The 24869-nt window shown below is 47.9% G+C and overlaps 3 protein-coding genes across 3 annotated transcripts in view; 2 read left to right on the top strand and 1 right to left on the bottom strand.

Annotated features, from left to right (window-relative positions):
* LOC143169279 (M1-specific T cell receptor alpha chain-like) overlaps positions 1 to 1356 on the top strand; it is a 342482-nt gene extending 341126 nt beyond the window's left edge. The window contains 1 exon segment of the mRNA XM_076356582.1: positions 378 to 1356. Within this exon segment, the coding sequence (XP_076212697.1) occupies positions 378 to 408 (31 nt within the window). The 3' untranslated portion in view covers positions 409 to 1356.
* A 4145-nt stretch (positions 1357 to 5501) lies between these two features.
* Positions 5502 to 7622, bottom strand: DAD1 (defender against cell death 1). Its single transcript, XM_076356624.1, has 3 exons — positions 7350 to 7622; positions 6233 to 6383; positions 5502 to 5701 (listed from the first exon to the last, which is right to left on the bottom strand). The coding sequence occupies exons 1-2, from the start codon at positions 7588 to 7590 to the stop codon at positions 6253 to 6255; spliced, it is 372 nt and encodes a 123-aa protein (XP_076212739.1). The 5' UTR covers positions 7591 to 7622; the 3' UTR covers positions 5502 to 5701; positions 6233 to 6252.
* A 9629-nt stretch (positions 7623 to 17251) lies between these two features.
* Positions 17252 to 18171, top strand: LOC143169230 (olfactory receptor 6E1-like). The gene is given in 3 exon segments (XM_076356504.1): positions 17252 to 17331; positions 17333 to 17482; positions 17484 to 18171. Coding segments are annotated over 3 exon segments (918 nt in total).
* Positions 18172 to 24869: the final 6698 nt, after the last annotated feature.

Here is a 24869-nt window from a genome sequence, read left to right on the forward strand (position 1 = left end):
TACACCTTTTGTCTACCAACGGTAAAAATCCTTCCACTCTTTTGGCCATATCATTGTTTTTGTCCACCCCTCAAATCTATTTACTTTTCCTTATCCACATACAAATTTAACTTTTTTCTTCTTTCTAGACATCTCTCCCTTCTATTTCTACATCCATCCCTTCCCTTGTCTGCATTCATCCATCAGATTCATCCCTCGACCAGTCTCCAGCTGGGAAAGTTTGATGCTTATTGACTTTAAGACCTCAGACCTATATATTAGTTTTGGCCCAGTGCCTCCTTCTCCTCTTTCTATTGCCTAGACACTTCAGGTCTACAGTTGTGTAGCTGCGACTGTATCTCAAATAATGATTTAACATACGTTTACTTTTTTTACAGGAGTGAAAGTAACCAGATGGTGCAGTCCTGAAGTAACAAAAAAATCTTCTGAGGAATCTACCAGAGTATCGTGTGCAATAGGGAACACAGGCATTTCTGTTGCATGGGATATCACTTGCTGTTTCTGTATATCACGCCAGCCATTATAGTCTAAATTGCTTTATTTGCATTGTTATAAAGGTACTCAAAAATAAGCTTAAAATTTTCAGCACTCTGCTCCCCCAGATGCCTGATTCATTTAGCATGACAATGCCTCTTTTTGCATGAAGCATAGTTTACTATAACTATAAATTGCCAAACATCACTATTACTTGTGTTAAAATGACACACAATTTCTGCTTGGGGCAGTGTTGTTTGTTGAAAACTGCAAGCTAAATATCACTTGAATGTGAATTTTTCATATTTTGGTGGCTTTCAGGTATGCACGTCTTAGAGTGCACCCCCACAGACACCATTTCAGTTGCAAATGAAACACTGAAAAATAAACGGAGAGTTATTCAGGGTGCTATGCACCATGTCCTGCTATCTTTTGCTAGATCAGAGCAAGGTATCTTTTTTATTCCCTTAAAAGATATGCTGCTAGGTCTCCCAGAAGTCCTGAATTCAGTGAAATTCTCACTTCATTATCACAGAACAAAATAATGTTTTTTAGTATTGTTTAAAGTCTATCTGGCCTTAACATTTTCTGAATTTAAACCAGCTTAAGATTTGGCTTTGTGTTTAGTAAAAATACAAACTACTTTTGTTCTTTTTGTTTCATTCTAACAAACTTAGATTTCCCAATTTTTTTTTTTAATAATCATTGCATAAAGCTATACTGAAATATTTACCTGTCCATATGTGCACTCCTTGGAAACAGTGCATGCATGTGAAATTCGCACGCTGCTAATTCTTGAATGGTACTGGCAACCACACTGATGTCTTGGCATTTCTTTAGGCCTTTGGCTGCTATTAAACAATTCTTATCAAAAATAAGAAACTTGTTTGTCTTTTGTATCTGTAGTTTGAAGAACTTGTTTCACTCTTCAGATGGGCTTTAGGAACGAGCCTGGCCTTTGGGGTGAAGGAGGGAAGGAGCGTTCGGACACTCCTCTTCAGCCTGACTTGGCCACCAGGCGCTGTTTGCAGTAACTGGCTGGATCCACCGCGGGGCGGGGAATAGCTCCAAAGTCCCTTTCCAGGACATCCTTGCTGTGTCTGGTTGGCTCAGAGGGAGGGGAATGGAGGAGAGTGCCTCTCCTCCAAGAGTAGACTCTCTGCTATGTGAAGGCAATGGTAAAATATGGCTTGCCCACAGTGAGAGGACCAGTAAGCGGTCCAGGTTCTTGAAGGCAGCTGTCTACTGCTATGGCAAACACAGGAGCCTGAAGTGCCCTGCCTCTAAATGTCCCCCACTCCCAAGCATCACTGGAGAACAGGGTACCTGCTTTGCATTAATGACACCAACCGACCGGCCTGAGTCTCCAGGTTGTCTGTCACTGGCAAGACTGGAAAGGACATTTTCTCCTTTTGTGACATCGATCTCTCCATCTTCTTCTGAAGCACCAGAGGTTCCTCTGGAGGGAGAAATGAGAAGGGTGCTCTGAAAGCAACACACCCTCCCTGCAAAGCTTGAACCTTGCTTGTACCTCACACCAGTGCCCAAACTGAGTGGCAGGGAAAGCCTCACCAGACTGGTGGGGGTGATCCCCCCCTCACAGGATGTTTCTCACCCTGCTGGATTCACACCATTGCAAGGAACTCTGATTTTGGAAAGGCTCATGCTTCAAATGCTTTTAGCTAAAAGCCCTGGTCCTTCATGTGGGAGAGGGTCCCCATGTGAAGACCATGCCAGCATCCCTGCCACAGGATGTGACTCCACAGTGCTGAGCAGCAACACAACAAAGTCTCCCTGGTCTCCTGCCATGGTGCTGCCACCTGACCACTGAGCAGGTGGCCTGTTACAAGGTGACAGCGTTACTGAGCCCTCCTGCCAAGGAACAACTTCAAACTTTCTGGGTCTATTGCCCTGATTATTTTATAGTACAGGTGTTCAGGGACTCATTCTTTTGTCTCTCCCTTGACACAATAGTCACTCTCATTTATTTCCAGCTCTAGAAAGTCCATGGCTCTTTAAATGCTAGATTCCAGGCAGCTCTTGAAGCTTACATTTTGCTAATGATGAGGTCTGCCTCGTCACAGGGATACAGCTTGATAAAGTTGCCAAAATCATATTTGAATTACAAAGCAAGTCATTGCATTTCACAATTTCCAACTCATTAACCTCATTCCAGAAACCTTCAGAGACGTTTCCACATTTTCTCTTCCAGGTTAAACGACCCCAGTGATAAGATTTGCCGAGTGAGGGGATGAGTGTACAGATAAAGTTAAATGTTTTGACTAAAGTGACTCTTAGCTTGTGATATGCAAAACACTGAATTTGTAGGTCTAGTTCAAAGATACTTTCAGATATTAGGCTTTCAATCTCCCACCATCACAATGTGCCCCCCCCCTCACCACTTTGGGCTTTCTTGTTTATTTCGAGAAAGAAAAACCACAGTGCAAAGCAAAGGCAGGAAATAACACAGTAGGACAGGATGTGGAAGGGGTCTCATGGCCCAGGTGGGGCAGGAAGGGGATGCACCACCAGTTCCATGACGCCACAATCGAGATCTGGGTCATCTTTTGATGCTCCTCTACACCCTACCGCAGAAACCACTTCCTCTGGAAAGTGGAGCACAAAACAGGGGGTGGGGGGAGCAGGGCTGGTGTGGCACGTGGCAGGGAGGGGGAGAAGCGTGTGGAAAAGCACAGCAGACGTTAGACCACAAGCCAAAGCTGAATAAGGTTGAGGCACCCTCCCTTCCTGCCACCTCACCACACCCTGCTCTTCGGTCTGGGGGGAGTTGTTTTGGGTACAGCGGGAAAGATTGAGCTATGTATAGCATAGGCAGGGGAAAGGAGGGGAGAAAATACATTATAAAGTGCAGTGGGTGGCAGGGAAAGATCTTAGAAGTGTGTAAGATTTCTGAATTTGCTGGTAGGCCTCTGCACCCTGTTATACAGGCAGTGAATCCATGCAGAAAAGTCCTTTCACTTCTCCTGACCCAAAAGAGAAGGGAGGAAGATGGGGCAGGCCAGAGAGTCCTCTCACATTGGGAAGGAGATGTTGCCAGGGCCCCTAGAGAGGGTCCATCTCTAGCACCCTCTCCCCTATGCCAGCTCCTGCCCCCTAATACCTAGCTATGGGTAGGAGATGAATTTGCATCTTTTCTAGGGGTTTTGTTGGAGAAAACATCCTGCCAGACATTTGTCACCTCTCATTAAACATGGCCCTGTACATGAAACAGCCTCTCTTCTTGCCCTCTTCTACAGTATGAACAGGGACCTGAGCATGACCTTTATAAAGAGCAGAGTTTGAAGACATCTACAGACTTGTTGAATAATCAGACGTGGGAGTAGCTCTAATAGGACCTGAATTCTAGTGCTGAGTTTTTGGCAACTAGAGGCATTGCAAGCTGGTAAAAATCAGGAAAAAAAAGAAACCCCACAGAAAACCCACGGTTTTTCCTTTTCCAGAGGCTCCTGTGCAGTTCTTAGAAGTGGCCACAGGAGGGTCCCAGCCGAAAGCTCTCTCTAAAGCCACACCGTGGGGAGACCGAGTCCCACAGGGCCACAGGGAGGCACTCGCAGCTCGCAAACAGCAGCAGCGGCAGTGGCAAAGGGAGACCCTGAGCTGTTCCTCCTGTCAACGTGCCGGCTCCGTCTGCCACGGGCCTGGCTCACAGAGGGCCCTTCTTATAGGAAAGAAGAGCTCGGTGGCTCATTTACAATCCCTACGTGCTGTCGAGTCCCCTGCCTGCTCCCCAGCAGTACAAAGCTGGTACCATTGTAAACAAATGCAGCTTAATGTCTGGGGCTGGAGGGAGGCGGTGGTGTCAGAGCTGGCGTGAATTCTGTGTTCCTACCACAGACCCAGACAGCATCCTTTGAGACAGTACCGACCCTGCTCCCTCATACCTCACTCTTCAGACCCTATGTTAGGCAAGAGACTTAGAAGCCCCAGGTTTCACGCTTTTATGGGTTTAATGGCTGCAGCACAGCTGGAAATGCTAAAAGGGAAAAGGTGGTAAACAGGAGCCATAATCCAATGCTGAGAGGTTGAAGCTATCAGACCCCATGTTTTACCTCCTGAGTGCCAGCAGACAAGCATTTTTTTGTCACATAGCCTCAACGCACATTTTACCTATCCAGTGTTTCAGCTGCAGAGCAAACCAGACAAGTGTGAAGCAGGATCAGTACAAGGATGAAGCCTCATGCATGAAGGTAACTCAGGTAAATCCTGCAGCCAAGGGTGCAGAGGGGCTAGCTGGGGTTAGTATCTTGTGCTGTGCCCATAATCTGGTCACCACAGGGCTCTAATTTTCCATCAGGACAAAGAAGCATTTGACCTCAATGCAGGAGCTAGCTTGGGCTACAGCCAAGGGCCAAAGCCATTGAGTTTAAGCATTTCACAGTGCTTTGGAGGGGGAAGGATTTTCAATGAGGTTAAGTCTGAGGGGTGAGCTTCTCCATGGACCCAGGACAGCTCAAGTGCAGCTCTGTCTGAGGCACTGACACAGCTTGGCAGCCCCTTCCAACATCCTCGGGTTGATCAGCACACCAGACTGAAGAAAAGATAACACGGTGGCAGGGTGGCTGTGTCATTACCAGGCCTTAGTGAGGCTGTAAGTCCAGCTGGGACGTCCAGCTCTGCCCCTTATGCCTTTGAGAGATACGGGAGGGCCTGTGGGAAGATGGGTACACCTGGGGATGTGCTGGAGGACACCCTCTGCTTCCTTCTGTTCATGACTGCTAACCACAGCCTAACCCAAATTTTCCACAGCTTTGAAGCCTGGGGGCACGCTGGCAATATACTTTCCATAAGATAAAGGGGCAGGAAACAGGGAGATGAAAAGGGTGGATGACAATTGAGTTTCCATGACGACTTGTTTCCTGCTTCCCTCCGAAACTGGGGCACAGAAAAAAGTCTGCTGGGTAGAAAGGGAGGGAGGGAGGGGGGTAAAAACAGGGAGTTGTGCCTGAGAGGGAACTTGGGTGTCAGAAGAACCTCTGTATTTGTCACCAATAGGGAAAAGACTGCAGTATTATAAAGGGTTTTATTGACGGAACGGATTACAGTAACTGTAACGAGGCAGCAGACCCCTCCATAGGACAGTCTGTGGGGAAAAATCTTGAGCTGTGCATCCGTGCGTCCCCTTCCTCCACCAAGGAAGTAGGTCTGCTGGGGAACAGCACCTCCCAATGCCAGGCTTTGGCATCAGAGCTCAAGAGCAATTCAAGACCTGGAAAGAGAGAAAGGGAACATGAGCGATGTTTCTGCAAAGGGAAGAGGAAATACCCCACAAGCTCCAGCGATCTTGTGGCCCCTAGCAACAGTAACAACAGGGCATGTCCTCCTGTCCTCCTCTCCCTGTTCCAAACTCCCTCCTCGCATCTGCTGAGAAACTCAAGGCTTGGACACCAGCCATACCATGGCCTCCAAATAGAGCCCAGGAGTTCCAGCTCCTAAAGCCCCTCCAGCAAAATGGTGTATTTCTCTTATAAGTGAGAAATGTGGGCAGGTTTCTGCAACACTCCTAGTTAAAGTGCCTTTTAAATGATAAAAGCCAAAAAGTACATGCACAAAACCAGAAAGCCGTAAGTCCTAACCCTGTATCAACCTAGAGGACAACAGCTTAACTGTACTTGGCCAAGATGAAGCTAGGAGCTAGGAATCCTGGCTTCACTATCTGTCTAGTTCTCTCCCAACTCTACAAAAGTACTGAAGTCATGTGAGCTGTGGTTGCCCCTTTTGTGACCCCATGAATCAGTACCTCACAGTTTCTTCTAGAGTTCAGCCAACAAAATTGATGACGACAAGATGGAGGATGGTGTTGGCAAAGAGGAAATCAGCAAATGCCCGCTCCGGTGAAATGCCTTGGAACTCGCCTTTGTTCTGGGGGTTGATCTGGATCCGGAGGCAAACTGCATGGCAGAGAAAGAATGAGAGATTAGGGATCACAAAATGAAGTCATGGTGGGAAGCAGAGTCTTCCTGGGGCAGCCCACCCCAGTCTGGGTCACTGTTCCACCAGGCTACCACAGGAAGAGGTAACTCTGTCTTTATTGTAAGATGAGCAGGACACCGGCAGGGGATTTGCACAGGGCTTTTACGCAATCAGCTCTCCCATAACCCTACACCATCCGGGGGGCCAAGTGAGTCCCGAGGGGAACAGGCTTATAACAGGATGGGACTCGCATAGAAATGGGGATATTCCTATGTTCTCCATTGGGTGTGTTGGGGAGGGCTGCACAGATGACCTTAAAGCTCTTTTCCAGTCTAAATGATTCTGAGGCTGTTTTGGGGGCCGTTGTGGGAGAGCAACACCTTGGAGCAGTCATTGCTACAGTCTGGGTTTCACCATGGGACGGTTGCTAAAGAAGGACACCAATACAAGATGGTAAAAGGGAGGGCTCCCTGACTGCCAGGAAGAAGCAAGGACACCCTGGGGCTGATAAGGAGCCAGGCTCTGTGGTGCATACAGGCAGGACCCTCACAGGTTCACAGTTGCTGTGGAGCATAATGCTGCAGGGCGGGCTGGGGCAGGAGCCTGCAGGTTTCTGGGGGCAGAGCTGGGCATTATGGGGGAAAGGGGGGTGTTGGAGGTTGCCATGGGGACTCCCTGGCTGGTGGGGCAGGTTTGAGGGCTGCTGTGGGCGACTCCCTGGGGCTGTTGGGGAACACCTGTGGCTGCTAAAGGAATCCCCTGGTTACTACAAGAGATCTGGATATTTCTAAGGCAACTCTCTGACGGCCGGGGCCCTCTGGGCGTTGCTGGGGGCTCCGCCGTCGCTGGGGGAGGCTCAGGCTTCGCTACAGAGAGTGCGCGGCTGCGAAGGGGATTCCAGGGAGAACCGCGCGGGGCCGGGGCGGGCGTGGCGGGGCACTGACCGCCGAGGATGAAGCTGCCGACGGCGGAGATGAAGCCGCTGAGGAAGGAGTTGAAGGGGAAGGTGCCGACGCCGAGGCAGTAGCCGAACTGGAGCGCCCCGGTGAGCAGCACGTAGAGAAGGTAGGCGTCCAGCACCTTGAGGCGGCTCGGCGTGCCGCTGCCGTACTCCGCCAGGAAGCGCCGCACCACCGAGCCCACCGAGCCCGCCGCCCCCGCGCCGGAGCCCGCCGCGCCCGACATGGTCCCGCCGGCCAGCCTGAGGTGGCCGGAAGCAGCCCGAGCAAGCGCTTCCGGGGCACTGCGGCGCAGGCGCACGCCTAACCCGCCGCCGGGTCAGTGAGTGCAGCGCAGGCGCGGTTACTTGCCCGCGAAAGGGCGGAACTGGGAGGTGCCGCCCGCCGCTGTACGCATGCGCTTGCATACGTGTCGCGGAAGGGGCGAAGTGGACCGGGTTCTCTAGCTAGCGCATGCGCTGAAGGCTTTATTGAGTCCTCACCCCCGAAGCTTTCCAAGAGCCAATGAGAGCCCAGCGGCGGCTGTTGCTAGGCGGATTAGAGAGCGGGTCCTTCCAGGAGCCAATGAGAGCCCAGCGGCGGCTGTTGCTAGGCGGATTAGAGAGCGGGTCCTTCCAAGAGCCAATGAGAGCCCAGCGGCGGCTGTTGCTAGGCGGATTAGAGAGCGGGTCCTTCCAAGAGCCAATGAGAGCTCAGCGGCGGCTGTTGCTAGGCGGATTAGGCCGCTAGCACCCGGGCGGGGCGGCCGCGTCCTCCCGCTGCGCCCAGCCTGGGGCCCCCGCGGGTCGTGAGCGGCCGCAGCGCCGGGTCGGGGCGGGGGGCGCTCGCCCTGCAGAGGCCGGCGGGGTCCCGGTCCCTGGTTTCGGGGCGCGCTGTTGCAGTGCGGCGGGGCGCGTGGAGGGGGGGGCGGGGGCCCGTCCCGGCCCTGCCCGCGGGCAGAGTTTCGCGGTCCCCCGTGGCGACATTGTGGCCAGTCCCCCGGCGTACGCGGGGCGGTGCTGGCTAGGGGCGGCAGGGCCTGGCCGCCTGCCTGCCCGCGCTGCCCGTCACACCTGCCCGCCGTGGGGCCGGCCTGCCGGAAAAGGGCCCGTCAGGGGAAAACCCACACCGCTGGCAGCAGCGGATCCTGATGGGAGACGCTCTGGCCTGAGGTGGCCTCCGCTGAGTGGGAGGGGAGGGGCTCAGGGTGCGAGTGTGTGCCTGTGTGTTTGCTGGCTATTTTACAGAAAGACTGTCCGAATTCTCGAGGGGAGTGGTGGAAGCCTGACTTTTGTGGCCCCCTCCTCACAGCTGGGGAAAGGCAAATGGTTGATTTCCTTGCTTTTGATTAAAAACTCCCATGACGGTGAGCCTGAAATGAGATCAAAATGATTCTGCTGCTTTTAGGGTTTTTTTGGGAAAAAAAAACCCCACAACTTTTGTCAAGAGACCAGAAGCACAGCTTTTTTACCCAAATCTTCCGTTTAAATCATTCCAGCCTTCCTGTCACTCCCAAACCAGGGAAGCTCTCCGTGTGGACAGCTGATGCTTCCAAACAGGCTCTGAAATGAAGGTGCGGCATTTTCATATACCCTGCCCTCTGACAGCAGCGATGTTTGTGTGTCACTTGAACTACATCATGGCATCAATCCTGTAGCCTGAAACTTTGGAGACCTTATCCCTTCTAACTTGTGTGCTTGGTCCCCCATGAATGTCTTCTCCTTATCTGTCCTTGGGATAGGGATAGAGAGATGGCCAAGAAACATCACTTGTGTTTATGTGGTAGGGAATGCACCCATCTGGGGGTTGGACAGGGGAAGTGTGTACACATTCCCTTCTTTGGATTCAACTTGTGCAGACTGTTTGCCCTTTGAAGTCCATGTCTGTAAGTGGTAGGGCTGAGCTGGGATATTTACAGGTGCCCCACCCTATGATCATGCCTCCAGTGCCTCCTGAAGGAGCCTTGTCCTGTAGAAGAGACCTTCTACATTTGAGCTCAATTTCTGTGGCTAGGAGATGGGATTAACAGCATGATTTTGCTAGGACGCAGTCTGGGGGGTTACCTGTCTTCCTTCTACAGCCTCTGGTATCCTGATGTGTTAAGTCTCACTGGTCATGGAGGAAATTGGGATCTGAGCATGCATATTCCCCCAGGGTTTCTCTGCAGTGCCCATAAGGGGACTGGGACCTTTTTCCGTTGGACAGTTGCCCTTTTTTGTGGCATCTCTGGGAATAATCATTTGCCTGTGTTCCCTCTCTTGTCCAGCACAGGAGCAAAGGCCTGTGTGCGAATGGGTTCCACAGCCATGTCCCTTGCTTCTTCCCCCAAATGCTAGCAACTGCTGCCCTTGTGGACATCCTCTGCATATTCACATCTACAGAGAAGCATCAGAAACTGTAGGGTTTCCTCTTCACCTTACCAAGCCCAGACAGCTCTGTGATACCATGTCCTGGGTGAAGATGGTGGCTGCAGTCCTGGGGCACTCCAACAATTTTGGTCGTGCTCAGGATTGCTGGGACACGTGGGAGCTTCCCATGCTGATGAGCGAAGAAAGACTGGCTGGAAGTCATCTCCTTTCATCAGAGAATGCCTGCATTTGATGTTCTCTCCATGGCTCTGAAGAACAACGTTTGGGGGGGGAGATTGTTATTGCTACCCCAGAGCTCGGGTGCACATAAAATACTGGTGAGCTACGGAATGAAGAGGTGAATTATAAAGTGGTGGACCTCCCAAGTTCAAAAGGTGATGATCAATAATGCAAAGTCCAGATGGCAGATGGCTATTAGTGGAATCCTTCAGGGATCAATACTGTCTTTATTAACAACCTGGGTGATTGGACAGAGTTAACTCTCAGCTAGGTTGTGGATGATACCAAGTTGGAAGGAGCAATCGATATACTGGAGGGCAAGGCTACTATTGAGGCTGACCTTGACAGGCCAAGAAATGTATCAAAAGAAACACCACCAAGTTCAACGAAGTTTAGAGCAAAGTCCTGATCCTGATGTGGGATAACATCATGGAACAGAAGAGTCTTGGGGCTGATTGGCTGGAAAGCAGCTTTGCAAAAAGAGACCTGGAGTGAACAAGTGAACATTAAGTCAGTAAAGAAAGCATATTCTGGGCCATCTTAAAAGGAACATAGGCAGCAGGTCAAGGAAGATGATGATTCCCTTCTGTTCAGCACTTGCGAAACCCCATCTGCAATACTGGGTCTAGTTTGGGACTCCCCAGAACATGGTAGACTTCGGTATACTGGAGCAAGTTCAGGAGAGGTGGAGGCTGGAGCACAAGACATGATGCTGAGGCAACTGGGTTTGTTCTATCTCAAGAAGAAAAGGCTCAGGTGGGATCTTAATGTGACATTCAGCTACCTTTTGGTGGGGTATATAAAAGGCAGAGCTAGATTCTTCTTGCAGATGCACAGAGATAGGATGAGAACCAATGGACACAACACGAGACATTTCAGTTAGATATTCAGAAAAGATTTTTCACAATGTAGTAAAGCACTGGAACAGGGACCCTGAAAAATTCTTGAATATCTTGTAGGTTTTCAGAACTGAACTGAACAAGGCCTTGAGCAGCTGCTCCAGTTTGGGCTTGCTTTGACTGGGAGTTGAACCAGAGATCTCCAGATGTCTCTTCCAAACTATATTACTCTGTGATTTATCATCATCTAATGATTCTACAAATGATGATTTTAAAAATACCCTACAGGACCCTGTAGTCAGGTACTCCCGTTTTCTACACTTCTAACACCCTTGCAACTCCCACCGATTCTCTGCCCATTTTTCTGCAGCACCACTTCCTTTTGCTCCCCTTAAGCATCTCCTTGGTCTTTGCCTCTGTCCTGCATTGTTATTCTCTGTCTAGAACCAATATTTATCCTGTACACTTGAGATTTAGTATCTAATATCCTTTTAATTCCTCATGACTGAGTCAACAAATATAGCAGCTGAAAAAAACCCCAAACCACACAACTGATTCTGTTGTTCACAAGGCCCTTGAGAAGAAAGGAATGGCCATTACTCCACCTAAAAACCTGGAATGAATGCTCAAGGATTATTTGTTGCATGAGATTTCTTTTTGGGCTGACAAGTGAAAGTTCTTAGACTTTTGCTAACCCAATGCTAACCAAAATCCATCTCTTTTGCTCCAGCTATGCTAACTTGAAAACATCTGAAGCTTTTTACTTGTGCTGATCCTTTCCCCAGTGTAGAAATAAAATAGCTAACACCTCATAGGCAGAGGTTTGCAGACTTCTCTAGTTAGATGTCTGCAGTGTGACTTGATAGCCTCACTAGAGTCAGCAGGACCCGACTGTTGAAGGAATGAATTGTTTGTAAAAGGATGGACTGTCTAGACACTCCTTATCTGAAGTAATCCACTCTCTGTTGTGATTTACCATGTCCTGCTTATCTGACACGGCTTGAAGAAGAATGAGTCGTATAACCCAAAGGTGTATAAACTCTGTAGCTGCCCCATTTGGGCAGAGTTCACATCAGCAGAGTCACTGCTGCTCTCTTCTCTCCCTTATAGTTGTAGCAATAACCTGCTTCTGTCCTGACCTACCTCAGTTGCATTCTGGTTATTCTGTGACACCAAGCAAAGTGGAAGTTGCAGATCTTGTAGAGACACTGTTCAGTGTTGCGCTAAGCTCTGGGGGGAATTTGGATCGTAGAGGCAGCACGTGAAAGCGCCATGGTTTACAGTCAAATGTATAATTGCTCCCATCTCTCTGCTGCAAGGTAGGATCAGCTGTAGGGTCATTCTATTTTTTTTCTTCAGTGCATTTTCTCTTGGAGTTATGCTAGCCTTAGACCTCTCTGTCCTCCTGCTAATATCGATGTGTTTCCTTTACTGCATTGTAACTTTTCTTGTCCTCCATGCTGAGAGCAGGAGGAAATACACACAGCTCACAAAGGTCTCCATTTGCAGGCAACAACAATAGACACTTGACTGTGATGGTAGTCTGTCTCATTTTAGAATTCTGCTATGGGGTGGCAGTCACCTCACCATGGGTGTAGTTGAGTGTATGTCACATGAGTATCACCCCCTTGCCTTGATCACAAGTTGAATAGCTGAGTGTAATGAGACGTGGTCAGCAGGACAATGTAAATAAGAACTGTGTGTGATGAGCCTTCGCAGAGGCCACCAATCAACAAGTGACAGGAGAACAGTACCTAAAACTGCTAGAAAGGTATACCATGAAATCTCTGGAGACTGACTGGATTGACAACTTGTGCTGACATTTGTCTATAAAACCCCCGGTAATAGAGAGATGGGGGGAACACTGGTATGCAGACACTGTAGACACAGAGGACCTGAGGTGGAAAGGATCCATGTTGGTGCCAAGCTGTTACTAGCCCCCAAAAGCAAGAGGTAAGAGCAGTTGTCACAATAGCATGGCCCTCCCAGGGTTCATAGTTCCAGTATGCCTTAGGCTGATGGATGCTGGGCATCTATGGTATGGCTACTGCACTCTCGGTGAGCCACAACACCAGCAGTAGATGTAACTGCAAGAAGTGGCAAATACCTATAAAGTTTGAGTTACGTATTGAAACTGCCCAGCTGGTGTCTGCATAGAAGAAACAGAAAACTAATTTACAGTTAGTACAATGTGAATAAAGAAAGCTGCTTTCATAAGGGTTAAGATTACTAGGACCTGATGGCCATTGATTAGCTTGCACCATACTGGTTTTTATCATAATTTTTGTGTATTGAGTATATACACCTGGGAAAACTTAAGCTATTTGCCCTCTAATGATGTATAATGCAAGTGAAAGTATAATGGCATCTATACATTGCACGTATTTGCCAGATGATGCTAAGGCAAAGGGGTAGAATAGAGTGGGAGTAGTACAACTTTACCTCGATCAAAGGTTGAGTAACAGAGTGTAATGAGCCATGACAGACAGGACAGTGCAAATGAGCTAAGTGTGATGAGCCCTAGTACAAACCATGGATTAACAAGTGGCAGAATAATACCTGCACCTGCTGGAAAGGCATATCACAATATCATCTTGGGTGGTTCCCACTCTTACTTCAGAACTTCCTTATTACCAAACATCCTATTGCTGTTGATTTATTACTAGCTCCAGGAACATCACCAGAGTAGAGAAAAACATGTTACAAATAAATAGATGGGCTATAGCTTGGAGTCGCCCTCTTTCTTCCTGTACTAAATAGTTAATGGTAATTTTGTTTATTTCTTCTTGGTGCATGGTGAAGGATTTCAACCCAACCTGTGAATTGCTTCCCTCACGACGAGGGAAAGTATTAACAGTCAAAGTAGAGTTTTGATTCCAGCAGAACTGAGACTTGCAGTAATGTCTGTTTGTCCTTTCCTCCTTTCCACAGCTAAAAAATGGGCTGATTGAGATGAGTGAGTCCTAATTTAAGTAAGGATCTGGGATACTCCTTCTCATGGACTTGGCTTACAAGTTCTTACAAGGGGGTGTTTCCTCCACTAGCTTTAGATCTCTGCTTTAGGAATCCATGTTAGTCACTTTACTCATAATGGTGAATAGAGAAAGACAGATGGTGCCAAAGGGTGGTTTAATACTCTAGTTCCTGTCTGATGTTGGTGCTTTGAACTTAGCTCCTGGTAGTAACCACGGTAGCTAGGGAGCTAGCCACTACTTAGTTCATGTACTATGTGAGGTGGAGTGGGCTCCCTTCAGTTGTCCTGCGTGTGGGATGGGATAACCCCATCCATAGGTGTAGGCTGGAAGCTGACTGGCTGTGGAACAACTCTGCAGACAGACCTGTGGGCTTCTGGTGGATGACATGCTGAACACATCAACAGTGTGCCTCTGTGACAGTGAAGGTTCACTGCAAACCGGGCTATGTTCACAAGAGTGTAGCCAGCCATTCGGGATAGGTGCTAATTTCTTGTTGCTTGGCACTTGTGAGACTGAATCTAGAGAACTGTGTACAGTATAGCTCCCCCCGCCCAGTAAAAAACCCCAAAGATATTATCAAAATGGTGTGAGTCCAATGGAGGACGAGGAAGTTGATCAGAGAACTGGGGCACGTGACACATGAACAGAAGCAGAGGGAGTAGACAAAGTTTAGAGGAGGGATCTAGCTGTACTGTCCACTGTCTGAAGGGGATTTATAGAGAAGTCAGAGCCAGACCTCTCAGAAGTGCACAGTGAAAGGACAAGAGGTGTGGGTTATGGCTTAAACAGGTAAATTTCCACTGGACACAGGGAAATAACTCTTCACAATGAAAATGGTGAAGCATGAGGCGGTGACCAGGGAAGTTGTGGGATCCCCATGCTTGGAGATATCCACACTTAACTTGAGAAGGTCATGAGCAGCCTTGTCCAGCTTTGAAGTTAGCGTTGCTTTTAGCAAGGGATTGGACCTCCAGAGGTCCTTTCCAATCTTATTTTCTCTATGGTTTGCTTATATTCTTGCTGTTCTTCAAACTTCCACAAATGTTTTCGCAGAAGGTGCTTGGCAGATTTCGATACTGAATTCATCCTTGAGGTTTGACTCAGTGAGGAAGTACAAGAATGTAATATGCTACCACTATTATAAAAAGGAGCTGAAAAGAGAGGAAATTTATTTGCCAAAAATCAGATGTCAAACTAGATGAAGGAGAAACATCAGACTCGGAATCCTTTTTGAAGCATCCTGGATTGTTGTGGATATACTGGTAACTATTTGGACCATTTCTTAGAGTTTGAGTGTGATTTTTCAGAGACAGGGAAAGATTAAGGGGACAATGGCCTGGAAAACTTAACTTTTAGTCTCCAAACTAAAGTAAAAGCTTTTAGTTGTTACTGAGGGAGTTTCTTGTTTTAAGGGACCGCTCTCAGCTTCCAGATGATACTTGTCCATCTGTGGTATTAAAAAATATGTTCTATATTTTATATGTTTTGTGAGAGGGGAGTTGCTTTGTTTTGGTGTTTTTTGAGAAAAAAACAATGAGATGATGCTAATAAAACCCTGCATTTTGCTGGAAAAAGGGCACTAAAAGGGAAAGATTTGATGGGAATAGTGTGATAAGAAGGGTTGTAGCATCCTAGCTTGTATCTACCCTTTTGTTGAGCATTTTGTAAGGGGCATTTGAAGAAGGAAAATTGAGTGGCATGTTTGGTATGGGCTATGGCTATCTAAGATGTGCTTGCTTTCCCTGGAAACTCATTGTCTTGGTGTTTATTTCAATCATTCAGAAATAATCTGAAATGAGTCTAAAACCAGATTCAAAGATCCAGACACAATAGATAAAACCTGGGAGATCTGAGTGCAAAATGAGACGTATGTCTCTTTTTAGAGCAAGAAGGGCTGGTGTCTGGGAGAAAAAAGAAGAATGCAGTTGAAAACCCATAGATGTGACCTTGCAAGGCTGCAAGAAAAGAATGTGATTGAAGGGCATCAGCCAGGGTTTTCAGGTTCCACTTCACTTCCACAAGCTAATGGAAACCACAGTGGTGACTGTTGTAGCAGTGTAGTACAGTAGTGCAGTAGACACAGTGCACTGGACAATGTACATGTCTGAGTTTGGGGTAGGATGTTGTATGGTGAAGGGATACTTGGAGGCAGGTGCTCTGAAGAAGAAAGAATGACCATCAGCATCAGAGTTGATCCACTGGAGCTGTAGAGCTGAGGGTAAATGCAAAGTAAACAGAAAATTTTCCCATACTTTCCCCTTCCCCCTCTTATACACTTGCTTAGTGTAGCATCCGTCCATTTCTTTACACATTTTGCCTTCTCTCAGTGATAACCAGTCACCCTCCTCTTTGTAGCATTGCTGTCTTTCTGTCTGGCCTTTTCTCTGTAAAGTCTCTCCCTCTCTCTGTCTTTTTCTTTTTATCTCCTTTTAACTGCAGTAAGTTTCTCTTTTGCAATACTAATGTAGCCATCAATGTCGTGGTTTAACCTCAGTCGGCAACTAAGCACCACGCAGCCGCTCGCTCACTCCTCCCCCCCCAGCCCCGGTGGGATGGGGGAGAGAATTGGAAGAGCACAAGTGAGAAAAAACTCGTGGGTTGAGATAAAAACAGTTTAATAATTGAAATAAAATTATAATAATAATAATATAATAATAATACACAAAGCAAGTGATGCACAGTACAATTGCTCACCACCCGCCTACCGATGCCCAGCCAGTCCCCGAGCAGCGGCCCCCCCGGCCAGCTTTCCCCAGTTTATGTACTGAGCATGACGTCACATGGTATGGAATGTCCCTTTGGCCAGTTTGGCTGTGCCCCCTCCCAGCTTCTTGTGCACCTCCAGCCTTCTCAGTCGGTAGAGCATGGGAAGCTGAAAAGTCCTTGGCTAGTGTAAGCACTGCTCAGCAACAACTAAAACATTGGTGCGTTATCAACTTTGTTCTCATCCTAAATCCAAAACACTGTACCAGCTACTAGGAAGGAAATTAACTCTATCCCTGCCGAAACCAGGACAATCAACTAGTCTAATCTGCTTCATTGTCAGTCTGCAGTGTGATTGCATTCCTCTGCAATACTGCTTTTGAATTCATTTCAACTAGTAAGTCTTTGGGCACTTAGTCAAAGTACTCACTGTGTGCATTGGCTTTTTTTCTATATTTGATGGAGGGTGAATGTTGTCAGACCATTCAGAGATTCATTTGTCCTAGGGTCTATAACAGTTTCTGCATGTGCACCTCTCTCAACTATACTAAGAGGGAACTGTATGAATCATTTTAACTGATGTTACAGTGAGGACTCAGTGTTACAAATGGAGCTTGGGACTCCGTTTACGTGAACAAGATAGTTAATATGTGGTTATTGTGGTTGCTCCAGTCTTTTACAAGGGGTTCATTAATGGTATTGTCCTTTAATGTTAGCAAAGCCAAACTGACTTGTGCTCTGTTGTTTTCCACTAGTTCTCAAAATGGGCCTTTTTTCCTTCTTCTGCTAGCAATGAAGCCTCAATGAACCACACAACAGTAGTGGAATTTGTCCTCTTGGGGCTGACTAACAGCCGCCATTTGGAGATCATCCTCTTTCTATTTGATCCTGCTTGGAAACATTACTGTCATCAGCATCGCTCTTGTGAATCATTTTCTTCAGACTCCAATGTACTACTTCCTCAGAAATTTTGCCCTTTTGGAAATCACTTTCACCTCCATGTTAATTCCCAACACCCTCTACAGCTTTCTGATAGGAGGAGATGATTTCCCTGCCTGGTTGTTACCTTCAGATGCTGCTTTTCTTTTACTTGGGTACCTGCACATTCTTCCATGTGGCAACAATATTCTTTGATCAGTATGTTGCCATTTGCCATCCTTTGCATTATACAACAATTATGAACAACAGAGTTTGCCTCCAGCTGGTCCTGGCTTGCTGGGCAGTGAGTTTTCTCGTGATGTTTCCTCCCACCATTATGATTGTCCAGTTGCCATTCTGTGGTCCCAATGTCATGAACCACTTTTACTGTGATACTTCCCTGTTGTTGCAACTGTCCTGCACATACACAGCGTTCATCGAAGGACTGATGCTTATCATACTAATTATCATCATACCTGGTACCTTAATACTAACTGCTATTTCTTATGGCTGCATTATTATCACCATTTTGCATATACCATCTTCCACAGGTAGGAAGAAGGCATTTTCCACTTGCTCAGCTCACCTCATGGTGGTGATGTTATTTTACAGCACATGTATTTACAGGTATATCCACCCAGCACAACGAGGTGGGCAGGACTCTGACAAAGTTCTTTCTTTCTTGTTCTCTGTGGTGACTCACATGCTTAACCCGTACATCTACTCACCCAGGAACAATCTAGTCAAACAAGCTTTAAAGGAGAGCATGTTGAAGGTATTTTCTAGCTCCCTAAGGCAGTTGTGAATGCTGGAGTAGCCCATCCAAGTGAATGAATTGTTTCCCAGATGCAACATCAGCATTGTGCAACTGTGAATTTAAGATGCTGATTTCAAATGGTTTATGCTTTCTATATGTTATGTAGTTCCTCCTTCTGTTAGCAACCAGAAAATGCCAACACAGAAAGGATCTTCTAGTCCTCCAGTACCTAGACTGAGCTTTGCCTGTGTATTTTTTCCCCCTTGCTGTGGTGGATTAGCCTTGGCTAACAACCAAATTCCCACTCAGCTGCTCACTCACCCCTTCTACCCCATAGTGGGACAGAGCAGAGGCAGAAAACAGGAAAACCAGTGTTGTGGTTTAACCTCAGTCGGCAACTGAGCACCACGCAGCCACTCGCTCACTTCCCCCCCTGCGCCCGGTGGGATGGGGGAGAGAATTGGAAGAGTAAAAGTGAGAAAACTCCTGGGTTGAGATAAAAACAGTTTAATAATTAAAATAAAATAATAATAATAATAGTAATAAGAATATATAAAGCAAGTGATGCACAATGCAATTGCTCACCACCCGCTGACCGATGCCCAGCCAGGCCCCGAGCAGCAGCCCCCCCTGGCCAGCTTTCCCCCAGTTTATGTACTGAGCATGACATCACATGGTATGGAATGTCCCTTTGGCCAGTTTGGGTCAGCTGTGCTGGCTGTGCCCCCTCCCAGCTTCCTGTGCACCTCCAGCCTTCTCAGTCGGTAGAGCATGGGAAGCTGAGAAGTCTTTGACTAGTGTAAGCACTGCTTAGCAACAACTAAAACATCTCTGTGTTACCAACTTTGTTCTCATCCTAAATCCAAAACACAGCACTGTACCAGCTACTAGGAAGAAAATTAACTCTATCCCAGCTGAAACCAGGACAGTATCCACCCCTTATTCTGTACCACCTACGTCATGCCCAGGTCCCCACACTTTCCAATACCTCCCAATTAATCACCACTACTTTTCCTGTCTTTTGATATATACACACAGATATCATTCCCTTAGTCTATGGACTGTCCCTATAAAGTGTTTGCTGAGTTCATTTAGTCCGTGACTTTGGGCTCCATCTGTTATAACAGTCCTTCAGGGCAGGAGAGATGGTGTGTGCTGTTGCACTGTTGCATGCTGAAGGCTGTTTTGGTCCCATCACCACTGCACTTGTCCGGTTCCATCAAAGTTCATTCTTCATCAACCTAGGTGATTCTTACTGTAATACTGTTAATATGGCATATAGCCACCATAGGAGTGATGATATACAGTATTATATAGCAATTAATATCATATAGTTCAGATCATTGGCTCTTTTCACCCAAAATCAAATCCCCTTGAGGGACACATTGGACTTCCCCATCCTTCTGCATTACCCACCAAGTGCACCCAGGTCCTTGAGCAAAAGAAATCCCACGGATGGGTTTGCCTCTGCCCGAGGCAGGAATAACCCAGACTGTCTTCCCCAACATATTTTTTATGTGCACTACAGGGACTTTATTCCCATCTACAGTATGTAAAAGTTCTGACTGGGCAAGGCCTGCTCGATTGGCAGATCCCCGAGTGTTGACTAACCAGGTGGCCTTTGCTAAATGCGTATCCCAATGTTTGAACGTCCCGCCACCCATTGCTCTCAGTGTAGTCTTTAACAGTCCATTGTATCGTTCCATTTTCCCAGAGGCTGGTGCATGACAGGGGATGTGATACACCCACTCAATGCCGTGCTCTTTGGCCCAGGTGTCTATGAGGTTGTTTCGGAAATGAGTCCCATTGTCTGACTCAATTCTTTCTGGGGTGCCATGTCGCCATAGGACTTGCTTTTCAAGGCCCAGGATAGTGTTCCGGGCAGTGGCATGGGGCATGGGATAGGTTTCCAGCCATCCGGTGGTTGCCTCCACCATTGTAAGCACGTGGCGCTTGCCTTGGCGGGTTTGTGGGAGTGTGATATAATCGATCTGCCAGGCCTCCCCATATTTATATTTCAGCCATCGTCCTCCATAGCAGAGAGGCTTTAACCGCTTGGCTTGCTTGATTGCAGAGCATGTTTCGCATTCATGGATAACCTGCGCAATAGTGTCCATGATCAAGTCCACCCCTCGATCACGAGCCCATATGTTGCATCTCTTCCTTGGTGACCTGAGGTGTCATGGGCCCACCGAGCTATAAATGATTCACCCTTATGTTGCCAGTCCAGATCCACCTGAGCCACTTCAATCTTAGCAGCCTGATCCACCTGCTGGTTATTTTGATGTTCTTCAGTGGCCCGACTCTTGGGTACGTGAGCATCTACGTGACGGACTTTTACAACCAGGTTCTCCACCCGGGCAGCAATATCTTGCCACAATGCGGCAGCCCAGATGGGTTTGCCTCTGCGCTGCCAGTTGCTCTGCTTCCATTGCTGCAACCACCCCCACAGGGCATTTACCACCATCCATGAGTCAGTACACAGATAGAGCACCGGCCACTTTTCTCGGTCAGCAATGTCTAAAGCCAGCTGGATGGCCTTTACTTCTGTAAATTGGCTCGATTCACCTTCTCCTTCAGCAGTTTCTACAACTTGTCGTATAGGACACCATACAGCAGCTTTCCACCTCCAGTGCTTTCCCACAATACGACAGGACCCATCAGTGAACAAGGCATATTCTTTCTCATTTTCTGGTAGTTCACTATACATTGGGGCCTCCTCAGCAGGCGTCACCTCCTCCTCTGGCGATATTCCAAATCTTTGCCCTCTGGCCAATCCATGATCACTTCCAGGATTCCTGGGCAACTGGGGTTTCCTGTTCAAGCCCGTTGTGTCATCAGTGCAACCTGCTTACTCCACGTAGCATCAGTTGCATGATGTGTACAGGGGATCCTCCCTTTCAACATCCAGCCTAGCACCGGCAGTCGGGGTGCCAGGAGGAGCTGTGCTTCAGTGCCGATCACTTCTGAAGCAGCTCGAACCCCTTCATATGCTGCCAATAGCTCTTTTTCAGCTGGAGTACAGTGGGCCTCGGATCCTCTGTATCCCCGACTCCAAAACCCTAGGGGTCGACCTCGAGTCTCCCCTGGTGCTTTCTGCCAGAGGCTCCAGGTAGGGCCGTTCTCCCTGGCTGCGGTATAGAGCACATTTTTTACATCTTGTCCTGCCTGGACTGGCCCCAGGGCTACTGCATGAACTATCTCCCATTTAATTTGTTCAAAGGCTTGTCGTTGCTCAGGGCCCCATTTGAAACCGTTCTTCTTCCAGGTCACTTGATAGAGAGGGTTTACGATCAGACTGTAATTTGGAATATGCATTCTCCAAAAACCCACGACGCCTGAGAAAGCTTGTGTTTCCTTTTTGCTAGTTGGTGGAGACATGGCTGTTATTTTGTTGATCACATCCATTGGGATCTGACGACGTCCATCTTGCCATTTTATTCCTAAAAACTGGATCTCCTGCGCAGGTCCCTTGACCTTACTTTGTTTTATGGCAAAACCAGCCTTCAGCAGGATTTGGACTATTTCCTTCCCTTTTTCAAAAACTTCTCCTGCTGTGTTGCCCCACACGATGATATCATCAATGTATTGCAGGTGTTCTGGAGCTCCACCCTGTTCTAGTGCAGTCTGGATCAGTCCATGGCAAATGGTGGGGCTGTGTTTCCACCCCTGGGGCAGTCGGTTCCAGGTGTACTGGACGCCCCTCCAAGTGAAAGCAAATTGTGGCCTGCACTCTGCTGCCAAAGGGATTGAGAAAAATGCATTAGCAATATCAACTGTGGCATACCACTTGGCTGCCTTTGACTCCAGTTCGTATTGAAGTTCTAGCATGTCTGGCACAGCAGCACTCAGCGGTGGCGTGACTTCATTTAGGCCACGATAGTCTACTGTCAGTCTCCACTCTCCATTAGACTTCCGCACTGGCCATATGGGACTGTTAAAGGGTGAGTGAGTCTTGCTGATCACTCCTTGGCTCTCCAGTCGACGAATCAACTTATGGATGGGAATCAAGGAGTCTCGGTTGGTGCGATATTGCTGCCAGTGCACCGTTGTGGTGGAGATCAGTACCTGTTGGTTTTCCACCTTCAGCAACCCCACAACAGAGGGGTCCTCCGAGAGACCAGGCAAGGTGGACAGCTGTTTAATTTCCTCCGTCTCCAAGGCAGCTACACCAAAAGCCCACCGGTACCCCTTCGGGTCCTTGAAATACCCTCTCCTGAGGTAGTCTATGCCAAGGATGCATGGAACCTCTGGGCCAGTCACAATGGGGTGCTTCTGCCACTCATTCCCAGTTAGACTTACTTCGGCTTCCAATACAGTTAGCTGTTGGGATCCCCCCGTTACCCCAGAAATACAGATGGGTTCTGCCCCTCTATAGCTTGATGGCATTAGGGTACACTGTGCACCGGTGTCTACCAGAGCCTTATACTTCTGTGGGTCTGATGTGCCAGGCCACCGAATCCACACAGTCCAGTAAACCCAGTTGTCCCTTTCGTCCCCCTGGCTGGAGGCAGAGCCCCTCTAGTCGTCGTCATAGTATTCGTTTCTCATTTCCTGTAAATACGAGTCAGAAGTTTCTTCATTAAGATCAGAAGTAAGATCTTCTACTCTGAGGAACTGCCCACTGGAAACTGGAGCAGCAATTTTCCTGGAAGAACCCCCTTTTGTGATTGTTTTTCCTTGCAATTCACGTACCCGTGCCCCTAGGGCTGAGGTAAGTTTTCCATCCCACTTCCTCATGTCCTCTCCGTGGTCAACGCAGGTAAAACCATAGGGTGCCCCATGGTGCGTACCCTTTATATCTTCTCTCTTGAGCAAAAGAATGCTGACTCCTAACAGCTGAGATATTGGTCAGTACAGGTGGGGAGTAGGACTTACCCTCTCTGAGTCGCTGGACCTCCCGGGACAGTTTCTCCACAGCCGAGACGAGGGAGGAAGAAAGACTTTCCTCATATTGCCGGAGTTGACCAGCCAATTCATCCACCGTTTGTCCCTCTCTGTCCTTACAGGTTATCACTGCCAATGAGTTGGCATATGACGATGGTGCGCTCCTTACAAACTTCTGCCCCATGGGTCGTGTGCACTTAACTTCATCTGGGTCTTTGGATAGCTGTCATTGTTCAGGTCACCATAAATCACCTCCAGCATGGCTAATTCCCTCAGGTACTGTATACCTCTCTCCATGGTTGTCCACTTGCCTAGGTGACATATGACATCTTCCTTGAAAGGATACCTTTCCTTCACGCTTGACAGGCGTTGCCTCCAAAGGCTGAGGACTTGTGTGCCTTTTCCAATCGCTTTCTCAATGCCCCCTTCTCTAGAAAGGGATCCCAGCTGCTTGGCTTCTTTACCCTCTAATTCCAGGCTACTGGCTCCATTATCCCAGCATCGGAGCAGCCAGGTGACAATATGCTTGCCTGGACGGCGGCTGAAATCTTTTCGTATATCTCGCAGCTCATTCAGGGATAGGGATCGGGTGGTCACTGCCTTGTTTATGAGTTCTTCCTCTTCTTCCTTCCCGAACAGGGGCCAACTGTCCTCCTCCTGTTCTCGTGATGGCCCTTCTCCAGGATAGTCTGCCTCGTCCACTTCTTCCTCCAGCCCCCTTTTAGAAGCAGCTTCTTCCTCCCTTACTAAATGAGCCGACTTCTGCTTCCAAGATTTCTTCTTGTGTACAGGGGCGACTGATACCGGCACAGGTTGGCTCTTTGGTTCAGCTGGGGTGCCTGTCTCTGGGGTTGGAGTGGCTGCAGGGCCTGTCATTTTATCATCAGATCCAGAGACCTTCTCTTCCCCTTGAGGGTACTGAATGGTGTTGAACAGGGCTCGGTAGGCATGGGCCAGGCCCCAGCACGTTGCAGTGATCTGTGTCTCTCTGGAGTTGCCAGGGTGACAGCATACTTTTTCCAAATATTCTACTAACTTTTCAGGATTCTGCACTTGCTCAGGAGTGAAGTTCCAAAATACTGGGGGTGCCCATTGGCCTAGGTGCTTGCCCATCTTGTCCCACACACCCTGCCACTCATAACTATTCAGCCTTGGGGCAGATCTCTGGATGATATTCTTAAATTGCATATTAACCTTAGACAAAACCAAAACAATATTCCCAAGAGATACCAATAGAAGCATCTTAACTACCCAAGGATGTTCAAGATACTGAAAAGTTACTGTAATGAAGGAGGAAACATCATAGAAGAAGGTAGCGACGCTGCCATTCTGTATTTCCTCTGTAAAAAACCTCTCAGAGGAAGAACTGTAATTGCTAATTGTCTCCACGAAGTGGTACCCGAAGTACAGTAATGTCTTCAGTACAGAGCTCAAATACCAGGTTAAGCTCAAGGCCAGTGTTTTAATAACAAACCTCCCAGGCAAAACATCACCAATCACTGCAGAGCACAGCAAACTGCAAAACCCAGCACCAATCTCTAACATGTACAGCAAAAAAAAGAGTATGATGCAGATCAGATAAACTAATATCGAGAACAGATGAATCAATACTGTGACCCTGTCGTGGTTTAACCTCAGTTGGCAACTAAGCACCACGCAGCCACTCGCTCACTCCCCCCCACCCGGTGGGATGGGGGAGAGAATTGGAAGAGTAAAAGTGAGAAAAACTCGTGGGTTGAGATAAAAACAGTTTAATAATTGAAATAAAATGATGATAATAATAATAATATGGTAATAATAATAATACACAAAGCAAGTGATGCACAGTACCCGCTGACCGATGCCCAGCCAGGCCCCGA

Source organism: Aptenodytes patagonicus, chromosome 20, assembly GCF_965638725.1.
Source record: "Aptenodytes patagonicus chromosome 20, bAptPat1.pri.cur, whole genome shotgun sequence".
In the NCBI taxonomy this organism is placed as follows: domain Eukaryota; kingdom Metazoa; phylum Chordata; class Aves; order Sphenisciformes; family Spheniscidae; genus Aptenodytes; species Aptenodytes patagonicus.

Excerpts from the sequence above, each read along its gene's own strand:
- DAD1 (XM_076356624.1), bottom strand. The coding sequence starts at position 7,590 with ATGTCGGGCGCGGCGGGCTCCGGCGCGGGGGCGGCGGGCTCGGTGGGC. Across the intron at positions 6,384-7,349 it reads CGGCAGCTTCATCCTCGGCG|TTTGCCTCCGGATCCAGATC; the intron begins GTCAGTGCCCCG and ends TCTGCCATGCAG.